The sequence below is a fragment of the Rhinoderma darwinii genome, chromosome 1 (genome assembly GCF_050947455.1).
Source record: "Rhinoderma darwinii isolate aRhiDar2 chromosome 1, aRhiDar2.hap1, whole genome shotgun sequence".
Lineage (NCBI taxonomy): Eukaryota > Metazoa > Chordata > Amphibia > Anura > Rhinodermatidae > Rhinoderma > Rhinoderma darwinii.
Window position 1 is genome coordinate 606,109,533 of NC_134687.1, and position 14,462 is coordinate 606,123,994.

General features: G+C 44.0%; 1 protein-coding gene across 2 annotated transcripts in view; it reads right to left on the reverse strand.

The window, feature by feature from the left end:
• The window catches only part of MYO5B (myosin VB), a 230,548-nt gene that overhangs the window by 102,136 nt on the left and 113,950 nt on the right, over positions 1–14,462 (reverse strand). For both annotated transcript variants that reach the window (XM_075840980.1, XM_075840976.1), the window contains exons 6-7: positions 7,629–7,772; positions 1,077–1,158 (exon numbers count right to left, since the gene is read on the reverse strand). In XM_075840980.1, coding sequence (XP_075697095.1) covers positions 1,077–1,158; positions 7,629–7,772 — 226 coding nt within the window. The remainder of the gene's footprint in view (positions 1–1,076; positions 1,159–7,628; positions 7,773–14,462) is intronic.

The window sequence follows — 14,462 nt, forward strand, 5'->3', positions numbered from 1 at the left end:
AAACTACAAACAAACCCTCTGTAGTCTGATTCTGCAGACATGTGTAACATCAAATCTCTCTCTCTGCCCCTTTTTCTTGATAACCTAAATACAGTAAAAGAGGAGGCAGGGGGAAGGGAGTAACACATGAGTGCAAGATCAGACAACACAGGGTTTATTTGTAGTCTGTAGCCATAGAGACACAGGTCTGTATTAGGAGCTGGAGACACAAAACGATGGAACATTCTTAATCAAGACTATCTGCAAAGTTGATTATTTTTTTTCGATTAGACAGATAGAAGTAAGATAAATGGTTGCAAAAGTATACATATTATTTAAAAGCCATCTGCCATGTTTCAGGCCCCATGCACAAGACCGTAAAATCGCGGACCGTACTAAGGTCCACGGTTTTACGGACCCATTCTGTTCTATTGGTTGCGGGCACCTTTCCGTAGAACCGTGCCAGAAATGATGGAGCATGACCTATTTTTCGTATTTTACGGATTGTGCTCCTATACTTTGTATGGGAGCACGGCCCAAAAATGCGTGTGGCCGTCAGTGCCCGCAATCGTGGGCTGTGCTTACGGGCACGGTCGTGTGCATGGGGCCAGGGCATCTATTGGAAAATTAAGAGACCATTGGACATAACAATGGACTTGAATTTTCTCGGACATCTCATAGACTATGTCTAATGACCCTTTAAAACATATTAATATCAAACCATGGTGGCCCTATAAGATGTTCATTAGTGCTGTGATACAATTTAATATATACATATAAGGGTAAAGGGGATACAAAAAATTCTTTAGTAACAACACAGATGATAGTTAACTATAGTAATTATAATAAATACTACGGAATAGTTCAATAATTCACAACAAGCGGGTTGCTACCTCCTGGTGAACCGTTAAAGTGTTTTATTTGATAGTCGTTATTGATAGGGTGATCATGCATATTCTCATATAATTACATCGAATCTCACATCTGTGGGATATTATTATTCATTATGACAATCTAATGGATTTTACGGATTTTGTTTTTGCATCTAACAGACCATTTATGAGCAGAAAAAAGCCGAGCTGTGAAAAATGACTTACATAGTGATAAGTCTGCAAATTCGGGCAAACGTGAAGAGGCGCAGAGCTGGTAGAAGATGTGATAATTCCTCTCGTCCTCTGCCTGGTAACGTAACAGAAGAGTTAGTATCAAACAAACAGCAATTTACGTCTTAACGAGAAAACGATTATTTAATTATCTTATTAATTATTAGTATATAAATGTTATGTTAAAATATTGTAATATTAACTAATATTTTGTGTAACAGAGGAGGCATTTTCAATATTGATCATATATTCACCACTCTCACACATTAATTACAATTGAGTCAACCAACCTGCTGATCATGAAAAAAAGGTTGTCACAGCACCTCCTCTTTTGAAGGGAATGTCTTATGTATTTCATTTGTTGTATTAATTTGCTGTAGGAATTGACAGAAAAATGTAACAGATAACTACAGTCCCTAGAAACTGATTGAGCATTGCCCAGTCCCCCAAAGACCAGGGAGAGGCAGGGGAGCTCCATACAGAGCCTCATCTGAGTGTATATAATGTATAGTGTTACTATCCTGCCTTATCTAGACCTCCAGCTGTACAATAGAGCTGTCATTTACTCGCTTGCCCTCTAATGAGAATAAGAAAATTGACCGCTGGCGGCCTGCGTTCGCCTTCCCCCAGTGGCTGCCAGCATAGTTTACCTGTGCGCCAGCATCCTCCTCCACCCTGAGAGCGCCGGCATCTACTGCTCTCGTCCGCTGCTCCCTTCCGTAGGGTGCGTGCGCGCATGCACCCTGGTGTTTTCTTAAGGGGCCAACGTGCGCACCACTAGAATCATCCCTACCATATGCCTGTGCACTCTGTCCTATTTAAATCCGTCCTGCCCTCTATTCTGTGCCTGGGCGTTGTTGTGTCTACACATGTTCGTATAGCAAATGGTCCCTTACTTGTATCCTGTTCCCAGTATTCCCGTTTCCTGTATCCAGTGACTGTGTTTGTTCCTGAGCGATGTCTAGTGTTGGAGCAGAGTTCTTCCTCACTGCCATGCCAAGTGTCATCTGCCACGTGTCATCTGTGTTAAAGCGTCTGCTACGTCTCGTGTCCGTCAGGACTTTCATTCAGGTACTCTTGTGCTAAAGACTTTCATTTATTGTAGTTGGCCAGCTGCTACTCCGCTTTGGCGGAGCGGCCTAGCGGGTCAACATACCCCCAGAGTCGTGACAGTATGCTCAGGCCATGGAACCCACTGGTCAACCAAAGACCGAAGTTCAAATGATGCAAACGGACATGCGTGGCCGCCGGGCAAGTCAGGATAAACTACTACAGGTGGTAAATTCCATCATTAATATTTGGATCATCCTCCTGCAGCTCCTCTGGCTGCTTCCACCATCTGTTATCCCTCCTGTCTGCCTTGGTCCTGCAATTTCATCACCCCTACCTCCTCGCTATGACGGGAATCCCCAGACTTGTAGAGCGTTCATCGATCAGTGTACTACCCATTTCAGGTTATGTGCACACCTCCTCCCCTCTGATGAGGCCAAAGTTGCTTTTATTATTTCTCTCCTCTCCGGCAAAACTCTAGCATGGGCAAACCCCATCTTGGAATGAGAGGGCCCGGAATGGTCTGATCTGCCTTTATTTCTAGAAACTTTCCGTACGGCGTTCGAGTAACCGAGTTGAATATCTTATGCTGCTGCCTCGCTGCTGACCCTCAAACAAGGGGAATTGACTGTAGGGGAGTACGCCATCTCCTTCCATACACTGGTGGTAGAACTGGGTTGGAATAACGAGGCCTTGGTGGCTACTTTCTGGCAAGGACGGTCTCTACACATTAAGGATTATCCATTCCAGTAACCATTGTCTCTAGTGAGGAATCACACACCGACTCTGCCTATCTGAACTCCGGAGCGGCTGCAAATTTTATTCAGCAGGACCTAATAGATCGTCTCCATCTGGCCACGGTTCCTCTGGAGAGACCCCTGGCGGTCATCTCCGTGAATGGGCAACCACCGCTCGATCCTATTCTGTCCATCACGGAACCATTGAGACTACATGTCGGAATCCTCCACTCAGAACAGATTGCCTTCTTAGTCTTGCCAAAAGCTATCAACCCTATTCTGCTCGACCGGCCTTGGCTTCGTCTACATGCTCCGGTTCTCGACTGGAGTTCCGGAGAGGTCCTCCGATGGGGATCCAAGTGTCTTCACCCCTGCCTGCCACAGGTTCGTCCTGTTCTGCCTCCACTGCCTCAGTCACTCTCTGGACTACCCATACATTATGCCAGCTTTGCAGACGTCTTTAGCAAAAAGGAGGCAGAGGTTCTTCTTCCCCATCGTTCCTACGATTGTCCTATTGAACTGCTCCCTGACACCTCACCTCCTCTTGGGTGGGTCTATTCTCTCTCCTTGCCAGAAACTCAGGCCATGTTGGCTTACGTCAAGGAGAACCTTGAGAGGAGTTGCATCCGGAAATCATCTTCTCCGGCCAGAGCCGGATTCTTCTTCGTTAAAAAAAAATATGAATCACTTCGACCATGTATCGTTTACCGTGGTTTAAACCAAATCACTGTCAAAAACAAGTACCCCTTGCCGCTAATCTCAGAGCTCTTCGATCGAATTTGTGGAGCCAAGATTTTTACACAGCTGAATCTACGCGAGGCTTATAACCTGATCCAGACCCGTCCAGGTGATAAATGGAAGACTGCATTCAATGCCAGAGATAGTCATTATGAGTATTTTGTGATGCCCTTTGGGTCTGTATAACGCACCAGCTGTATTTCAGGAATTTGTGAATGACATCTTCCGGGATCTTCTGCATGTCTGTGGCGTGGTATATTTGGATGACATCCTGATCTATTTACCAGATCTGAGAACGCATTAGAAGCATGTTCGCCAAGTCCTGTCGCGGTTAAGGGGGAATCGCCTATAAGCACATTTTGAAAAGTGCATGTTCGAGAGGAACTCTCTGCCCTTCCTGGGCTACATTGTCTCCGATCGTGGACTCAAGATAGATCCAGAAAAGGTGAAGTATGTCTTAGAGTGTAAGAAAAGGTACAATGCACACCAGAAGTCGTTATCCAAAGATAGATTTTTAATATTAGTAATTATGCCAGTATAAGTGCGACCTTTCGGTCATGTCTCTGACCTTCATCAGACGCAGTAATAGGCGCTCTACACATGCGGCAAGGCGCCATACACTAAGCGCCATTACGCAGGACCCAGGATATCACAGTGCCTAATGAAGGTCAGAGACATGACCGAAACATCGCACTTATACTGGCATAATTACTAATATTAAAAATCTATCTTTGTATAACGACTTCTGGTGTGCATTGTGCTCCCCAATATATCATAGATCATTCCAGGATCATTGCCATGAATCCTTTGCAAATTAGAGATATTCCCCCTGGAAAGACTTTTGTTCGTCCTGCAGACAGGAAGAGGATTCTCCTCTGGGGACACAATTACAAACTGGCTGGGCACTCTGGAGTCCATAAGACATGGGACTTTATATCTCGTCATTACTGGTGGCCCATGCTACCTGGAGATGTTGTGGACTATGTTGCTTCTTGTATTAATTGTGCCCAAGTCAAGTCCTCTCATTCCAAGCCTGCTGGTCTACTTCAGCCTCTGCCCGTTCCTGATGGACATTCCTTCTGCTCCACGTATGGTAAATCTATTCATACAGCATATTTTTCGTCTGCACGGACTGCCCCTCCATATCATCTCTGATCGGGGTGTACAATTTAGTTCAAAATTCTGGATAGCTCGCTGTAAACTTCTCGACGTAAAACTGGACTTTTCTTCTGTGTATCACCATCAATCTAAGAGCCAGGCTGAAAGAATTAATCAAATACTAGAGAACGATCTTCGTCGTTTTGTTTCTGTTCAACACGACAATTGGGTGTATATAGCCAACACCCACGTGTTCCTCTCCCTCTGACAGCTACATCTCAAGTACCTGCAGCTAACTCTTCATCTGAAGACTTTCTTCATATCTGGCAGCAAGTCTTCTGCAGGCGGTAGACTGCATGAAGAGAAATGCAGCTAGAAAAAGAAAAAGCCCCCCTCAGTTTCTTCCTTCCCAGAATCAAAGTCTGGTTATCATCAAAGAATATTTTATTCGAAAATCCCCTCTTACAAATTTGCCCCCAGATTTCTTGGTCCCGTTCTCCGACACATCAACCCTGTGTCATATAAGCTACGGCTGTCTCCGACTCAAGATTCCCAAAAAAAGACATGAACATCAAGTTCCACCTTTCTCAATCAATTATATCATTCATTGCTAGATTTTAAAAAAATGGCATTGAAGATTATAATTAGAGAAGAATCTAGCCCTTTTTTAAGAGCGGTCATTGTTTCTGCCATTACTACCTCCTGGTGGTACTGTAAAGAACCCTTTCCTTTATTGATGTCTAAGGCCTCATGCACACATCCTTCACCATTTTCACATCCGTTTAAAACGGATCAGTGTGCCCGTTGTGACATCCGTGTGGTTTCCGTTGTCACTCCGCGTCTGTTCCGTTGTTCCATTTTAAACAGATGCTGTGCTTCTGTTTGTCTTCCGTTTTAAAACGGTCTGTAAAAATTAATCTTGTGTGTTGAATGCAGGGAACTTTGGCACGCCCTGCCGTTGTTTAGCAACGGACACGTGAAAAACGGACGGCACACGGATCACGTCCGTGTGCCGTCTGTTTTTTTGACGGACCCATAGACTTCAATGGGCACCACGGTCACTGAATGACGGACAAAAGTAGGACATGCACTACTTTTGACGGAACGAACGAACGGAACCGTTAAAACAACTGAAGTGTGCATGGCCCCATAGAAAGTAATGTGTCAGGGTGCGATCAGTTAAAAAAAACAGATAGCACCCTGAAGAAAACAACTGAAGTGGGCATGAGGCCTAAATCGCCTTTCCTCTACATGTAATATCGCCTGGTTCTTTCCTTTAAAAATACAAATCAAGTGCCAGTTCTTTGTGTTGAGTTACTGCTGCTTCGCTAACCTGTACCCAGAATTATCAAGTCCTTCTCGTTTTGTTATCCCCAATTTAATGTATATGCATTAATACCATTATTGCATCCTAGGTGCATTACATTTTATTTACAAAATTAAAATTAATCTGCCATGTTTTTGCCCATGCTGCCAGCTTATCTAGGTCTTTCTGTAATATTTATTTTTAAAAGATTTGCCAGTCCAGCAATGCTGGTTCTGCTGGTGCAGGGATATAATTTTTATTTTTAAATTTTTTTTTTTACTGCCGCCCCTGGATGATCCTGTAATTTTTTATTATCATTAACACAGATGTGACGATGACAGATTCTGCCAATAACATAAAACTGAACGCACTATGAAGGTTTTCCTCCGGAGTCGGCCTTGTGTATAACTCTTTCCCTGTCCTTGTTCTCATCATTGAATTTATAGAAAAAGAAAAAAAAAAATCAATCTGGCAAAAAAAAAAACACGAGATTATCTTTCCCAAACAGCAAGGTAGGGGACATTTGTCGCTCACTGGGGAAACGGTTTCAATCTTCAAATGTTTCTTTTCAGTCAAGATTCTGTCTATTTCATCACTTGGGCAGGTGAGGATAAAATGTGATTCAATTACTTTTAAGGCAAAGTTTCTAAAAGTTTTTTTTGCCAGGTAGAGGGAAATTAAACTGATGTCTATGTAGGAATCTATGTAGATATGAAAATATTCTATGTACAGCACTGAAATAAGCCAGGGCTATATAAATGAACAATAAAGTTATAATCGTTGTTGGATTTGGACAATCCCTTTTTGTTAGAAGGGTCCACCGATAAGCTGGTCACAGTCTAGGACCTGGAGCGATCAGCTGCTATCTTTAGCAGAACCTAACAGCAAGTGTTCAATTCCCCTGCAGCGCCACCACAGGGGAAATAAGGTATAACACAGTCCCCATTGAAATTTATAGACATATGTCAGTGTAATGCATGGACGTGTCGGGTCCTCCAGAGTAATAGATGCTCTTTGTAGACGCTCTCCTCTATGGCAAAAACATGAGGGTCCTATAGATTTATATAAGTAATACTAATGATAATAACAATTATTATTATTATTATTATTATTATTATTAATAAATCAATGAATTCAAGAGAATAAAATCCTATTTTCAAATTTGTCAAGATAGATACAACAGGTTTACTTAAATAATGTTTTTGCACTTTCATTTTTGCAGAATTATTGAAAAAAAATGTGTTGATTTTCCTAAGATAATACACTCTATTTTGACCGGAAATGTAAAAGAACAGCTTTAGAAGAGAGTCACAGTTTACAGCCTCCTGTTGAATCGAAGCATGTTTTGCTGTAGTGCATTGCTGGAGAAGTAATGTTTACACCAGACATAAAGGGGTCTTGCGTGCAAAAAAAAAGAGACATTGCTTACAATGTACTGCATCAGATAGCAGTGCTTTATGGGATCTAAAACGTGGGCTGTTTGTATGAAAGGACAGCTTTGAGTGTGAATGGAGTATAAATCATGTTACTTTAGTGGAGAAGATTATGCCACTATGCCTTTTGGTTAGAGCATTTTATAAAAACTGTTTGTAAACTCAGGATATGTAGGACACAAACCTGAAACACGACACGTGACTTCTCCAGCAAGTAGGTTCTCATATTGGCACCGATGATGTGATATCTCTTGTCAAATCCTATTTGGATGTATTTCCCGAACCTACTGCTGTTGTCATTTCGGGTGGTTTTGGCATTTCCAATGGCCTGTATGAGCAAAAATATTACAGGTGAGTTTAAATGTACAGTCAAGATAAAAATGTGGACAAGACATAATATAATAATTAAATTTGTCCAGTCTGTAAATGACGTTATATGATGTCTGGGCTAAATACAAATCTAGTAGAATGCATCCTATGTAAACAGCTCCACCTGCACCTCACCAAAAATTTTGATCAATGTAGTATAATGCTAATATACTCGCGTTCTGACATTTAGGACGCCATTCACATATAGCGGAAAATAAATGTGTGCAAATTTCAGGACGAGCTGCAGCTTTCCAAATCAGCAGCATGCTTATTGTGTAGAGGACTTGCCAGCGATTTTCACCACCAATTTCACCCTTTGCAGTGCGAAATCCTCAGCGGAAAAATGTCCATACTTTTTTTTCTTTTATAGCCAACAACTGCCTAAATATTTGCATCTATAAATGGTCAAAGAAATCTACGTGCATACAATTAAAATACAAGTTACAATGTTGTTATTTTGCTTTTTCTTCCATATCTAGATGGAAGATAAAGTAGGAGAGCAAAACTGTAAATGTATGTGTGCAAATCCTCAGACTCACAAATCCAAGTGCTGCCAATCTTAGATAGATAGATATGAGATAGATCAATATAAGAGAGAGAGAGAGAGCGCGAGACCGAGAGAGCGAGACCGAGCGAGAGAGCGCGAGACCGAGAGAGCGAGACCGAGCGAGAGAGCGAGACCGAGCGAGAGAGCGAGCGAGACCGAGCGAGAGAGCGAGCGAGACCGAGCGAGAGAGCGAGCGAGACCGAGCGAGAGAGCGAGCGAGACCGAGCGAGACCGAGCGAGACAGCGAACGAGAGAGAGCGAACGAGAGAGAGCGCGAGAGAGAGCGCGAGAGAGAGCGCGAGAGAGAGCGCGAGAGAGAGCGCGAGAGAGAGCGCGAGAGAGAGCGCGAGAGAGAGCGCGAGAGAGAGCGCGAGAGAGAGAGCGCGAGAGAGAGAGCGCGAGAGAGAGAGCGCGAGAGAGAGAGCGCGAGAGAGAGAGCGCGAGAGAGAGAGCGCGAGAGAGAGAGCGCGAGAGAGAGAGCGCGAGAGAGAGAGCGCGAGAGAGAGAGCGCGAGAGAGAGAGCGCGAGAGAGAGAGCGCGAGAGAGAGAGCGCGAGAGAGAGAGCGCGAGAGAGAGAGCGCGAGAGAGAGCGCGCGAGAGAGAGCGCGAGAGCGAGCGCGCGAGAGAGAGCGCGAGAGCGAGCGAGAGAGCGACAGAGCGACAGAGCGAGAGAGAGAGCGAGCGACAGAGCGAGCGACAGAGCGAGCGACAGAGCGAGAGACAGAGCGAGAGACAGAGCGAGAGACAGAGCGAGAGACAGAGCGAGAGACAGAGCGAGAGACAGAGCGAGCGACAGAGCGAGCGAGAGAGCGAGCGACAGAGCGAGCGACAGAGCGAGCGACAGAGCGAGCGACAGAGCGAGAGACAGAGCGAGAGACAGAGCGAGAGACAGAGCGAGAGACAGAGCGAGAGACAGAGCGAGAGACAGAGCGAGAGACAGAGCGAGAGACAGAGCGAGAGACAGAGCGAGAGACAGAGCGAGAGACAGAGCGAGAGACAGAGCGAGAGACAGAGCGAGAGACAGAGCGAGAGACAGAGCGAGCGACAGAGCGAGCGACAGAGCGAGCGACAGAGCGAGCGACAGAGCGAGAGATAGATAGATATGAGATAGATAGATATGAGATAGATAGATATGAGATAGATAGATAGATAGATAGATATGAGATAGATAGATATGAGATAGATAGATATGAGATAGATAGATATGAGATAGATAGATAGATAGATATGAGATAGATAGATATGAGATAGATAGATATGAGATAGATAGATATGAGATAGATAGATAGATAGATAGATAGATAGATAGATAGATAGATAGATAGATAGATAGATAGATAGATAGATAGATAGATAGATAGATAGATAGATAGATAGATAGATAGATATGAGATAGATATGAGATAGATATGAGATAGATAGATAGATAGATAGATAGATAGATAGATAGATAGATAGATAGATAGATAGATAGATAGATAGATAGATAGATAGATAGATAGATAGATAGATAGATAGATAGATAGATAGATAGATAGATAGATAGAATCACAGTGCAAAATGTATATACAGTTTTCACTGCAGGACATGCTATGCGTTCCTCTTGTGGCCCGGGGCAGAACTCGATACAAAGCTTTGCCTGTTCCAGGATGAGATTGAAGATTTTCACAGAAGTTTATTCAGGTCCTGGTAACCTGAGTATTTGCGCTTCTATCAGTCGTCTTTCCTGTGTGTGACCTATTAACAGACCAGATATATGAACCGAGGAGCAGCAATATCCGAGTATACAGACTCATGTGACAGGGATAACGCCACTTCTAACCGCATCCCTTACTAGTACTCACATGTATTGTAGTGTAGGCCTATTTATTACTAGGCACATAGTCATAGTGTTTATTACTAAACCCTGCAGCAGCCAGATGTTACATGCAATATAATGGGGAATGATAAATGACCATTCACACAGGGCATTACTAAGTAGCGATACGCCCTAACAGCACTCCCCTAGGCCGACGAGGACGGGAAATGGACAAAAAGGATTCTAGGTAACCAGATATTTACTGCATGGCAACTTTTTCTTGAACAAGATAACTTTGTTATATTTTATGCAACTTTCTGACCCGTGCCAGTACAGCCTTGTCATAGGAACATGTGTGGATCCAAATCACACTCCATATCAATGTTCACATGATAACTGCTCTGAATAGTGGCAATTGCTTTGTGAATATTGATGTAGATGGTGATTTAGATCCTCATGATGTCCCAGTGCAAGACAGACTGCCAGTGTACAGAGCAGGAAGTGTTGTCATAGGGAAAATAAAGGCATCAGGCCTGTAAACCCAATCATTTATAGCTCGCACAGGAAGAGAAAAAATAAATAAAGTGCATTTCTTCTATAAATTAAATCCTTACTGAGAAATTTGCAGGTAGTTCTGTTATACAACAGGTATATCAGCTCATGGGACAACCTTACCTGAACGAGTCAGTCATTCTAGATGTGTGGTGTACCCCCCAAAAAGCTCCATTGTTGGTCTGGAGATTCAGAAATATGACAGAGTGCATTTAAGAGAGTTGCGTGAATTGCTACTTATTGGAAAGCTTATTGCAACTCTTTTATTCTAAGGATGATGAGGGTCCTAAAACTCAGAACCCCACGATCATTAAGCGATCACTCAAGATGCCCATATACATAGATGAAGGTTAGCTGAACCGGCCAATTTTGCAGAAATGGCTGATTAATGTGTGTGGCCGGGCCGAGCCGGCATGTTTATGGGCAGTCGGGAGGAATAGCCGTTCAGCCTCATCTACGTTGTATGGGCAGCTTTACTTTAGTGGGAAAACCTCTTTAGTACTGGACCATTTTAATTCTCTTCAGATTTATAGGGTTCCACTAGACACCTGCGGGGACTGGTCTCTTTAAGGGAATACTTTTTTCACATAAGTGGTTATAGGTTGAACATATGGATTGTAAGGATAGTGACATTGGATAAAAGAAACCCTCAAAAACTATAAGGCCCCATGCACACGAACGTGTTTTTGCGGCTGAAATTGACACGCAAATCTGCGGGTGCATTGCGGTCCCATTCAATTCTATGGGTCCATGCACACGACCCTAGTTTCCACGGTCCGTGCATTGCCCAGGAGCCTGGACCGCAAAAAGATAGGACATGTCTTATTACAGATGTGTTTTGTGGTCCAGGCTCATAGAAATGAATGCACGCGGCCATGTGCACGGCCCGCGGGTGACACCGAAAATCACGGCTGTGCACACCACTATGGTCGTGTGCATGAGGCCTTAGAAGTAAAAATTTGCGCAGATAGAATAGGCAGCCATTTGTAAACTAATTAGAACAGAAATGAAAATTTCACGGCCTGTAGTTACTGGGAGCTCAGGAAGGTTCTTTATGATCCTGTACTTACAGTCACTCGCACGGTTTATAGAAGATGATCTCTTGCTGAATCAGAGAGCAATCACAGCAATGCATCACAATATTGCCTAATTACTTCATATAAATTCCTATTACAAGCGTTGCTTGTTGTATGGAAACGTGTCTGCCGCAAGCAAAATGCAATACTAAAATGTATCTGGAAAATAAAATAAGACTGCTAATGTAGACATTCCCTGCTCTCGGTTCAGGAATCTTGGCATTTCTAGACTGTCAGGTTCACACTCCCATTTTCTTGTATATGTATTACCTTATTATTCTTTTTTTTACAACAGACACCTGGACATAAGAAATCTCAAATCAGAACATGTCTTATTCACTATGGAAGAGTGTAGTGAGCATGCTCTATTGCATGTGCAGAGGTCAATGTGCAGGGAGAGTGAGGAGGAACTGAGCTGTCTCAAAAGTAAATAAGTTCATCAACTAAGATGTGATTGACATTAGGTGGATCCTGTGTGTGTCAGAAAGACACAGAACCCGCCCTCAGCCGAGCCGTCAGTTGAGCTGAACGGACAGAATCGGCTGAGAGAGAATGATACAGCTTCTATGCATACAGAATACATTAAAGCTGTATCGTAAAAAGTAAAAAAAAAATAATATATTATAATATAATAATAAATGTAATATATAATAAGTCGAGATGTCCCATAATAACTTTGGGATGTTTTGATTAGACTTTATAGACGGGCCCCTGCTCAGTAGAGATAGAGTTAATGATAGGAAAGGGTGGGAACGAATGACGCAGGCCCCCTCCACCAGTGTACAGCCAGTGGCGGATCATCATATCGGCGGTTCGGGCGACCGCCCGGGGCCCACGGCTCCCAGGGGGCCCATGGCCTCCCGAACCGCACATCATTTTAAAAAATCACATTACAGCGCGCTAATTTGGAGGAGGGGGGGTCTGGGAGGGAATAGGGCCGCTGCTAATGGGGAGGGCAGGGCCGCACCGTCTGCCCTGCTGCCTCTCTGAGGGGGCGGCGGCGCAACCGAAACCAGTCGCCATCACCCCGTCCTGCACTAATTGTACCTGCGCCTTACGACGCTGATTGGCAGGGCCAAATGAGTTGTCCCGCCAATCAGCACCTTTACACCTGTTGAAAGGGGCTAATTGGAGGGAAAGTCATTCTGCCTTGCCACTCAACGATGGTTGAGGCGCGATGACGTCATCGCACCGCTTCCATTGTTGAAGGGCGCTGATTGACAGGGATGTCATTCTGCCATGCCAATCAGCGCCTTTCAACGACGCAAGCGACGTGAAAGCGACATCGCGCCGCTTGCATCACTCAGCCCCAGCAGACCTGCTCAGAAGAAAGCAGGCCTGCATTGACACAGGACTGCGTGGGAACGGGATCACGGTGAGTATGTAAAGTTTGTTGTTTTCAACTAAAAAGTGTGGGGAGCATTATCTACAGGAGGGGGGAGCTATATGTGGGGCACAATCTACAGGGAAGGCTTTATGTGGGACACAATCTACAGGGGAACTAGATGTAGGGCGCTATATGTAAAGCCCAATCTACAGGGGGGCTATATGTGGGGCACAATCTACAGTGGTGGCTTTATGTGGAACACAATCTACAGGGGGACTATATGTAGGGCACTATATACAGGGAGCGCTATATGTAAAGCGCTATCTTCAGGGGGCTATATGTAGAGCGCTATCAACAGGGGGCACTATCTATGGGAGCACTATCTACAGGGGGCTCTTTGGGGGCACTATCTACAGGGGGCACTTTGGGGGCACTATCTACAGGGGGCTCTATGGGGCACTATCTACAGGGAGCACTGTGTGTGTGTGTGTGTGTGTGTGTGTGTGTGTGTGTGTGTGTGTGTGTGACACACAGTGTATGGTGCGAATATAATCAGGGACACAGTGTATGGCTTTATTATAAATAGAGGTGAAGTGTATGGGGCTATTATATATAGGGACATATTGTGCGGCACCACGATAATTTATCTTTGTTTATAGATGCAGAAATATTTGAAAAGTGGGAAGCTGAAGACATCTGAGCGTAAAACTGCGGAAATGTGTCGTGGTCAGGAGAAGTTATTATAGAGGTCTGGACCGGACGGAGAAGAAAAGAGAAAAAGAACAACTTAGAATCTGAAATGAAGTCACCGGTGAGTCACTTAATGTAAATGTTTTGTCTGCCTATAATCAGTAATGTAGTCACTGTATGATCTGCAGCGAGATGATGGGTGGTATGATATTTTTTTGTGGGAAACAGCAACTCCCAGCATATCCTTACCATTGTTCGGGCCATGCTGGGAGCCTGAACAATGGCAAGGATATGCTGGGAGTTTTATCCGTACAAACCTATAAGTCAGGGGTTGCACTAAATTTAGCTGTATTTGTGCTGGTGCTGTATTTATGTGCTGAGCTTGGTTCTGGAGTTGTATATATGTACTGAGCTTTGTTCTGGTGTTGTATATATGTACTGAGGTTGGTTCTCGTGCTGTATATATGTACTGAGCTTGGTTCTGGTGCTGTATACATGTACTGAGCTTGGTTCTGGTGTTGTATTTATGTGCTGAGCTTGGTTCTGGTGTTGTATATATATATTGAGCTTTGTTCTGGTGCTATATATACACATGTACGGAGGTTGGTTCTGGGGCTGTATAAAATGTATTGAGCTTGGTTCTGGAGCTGTAATTATAT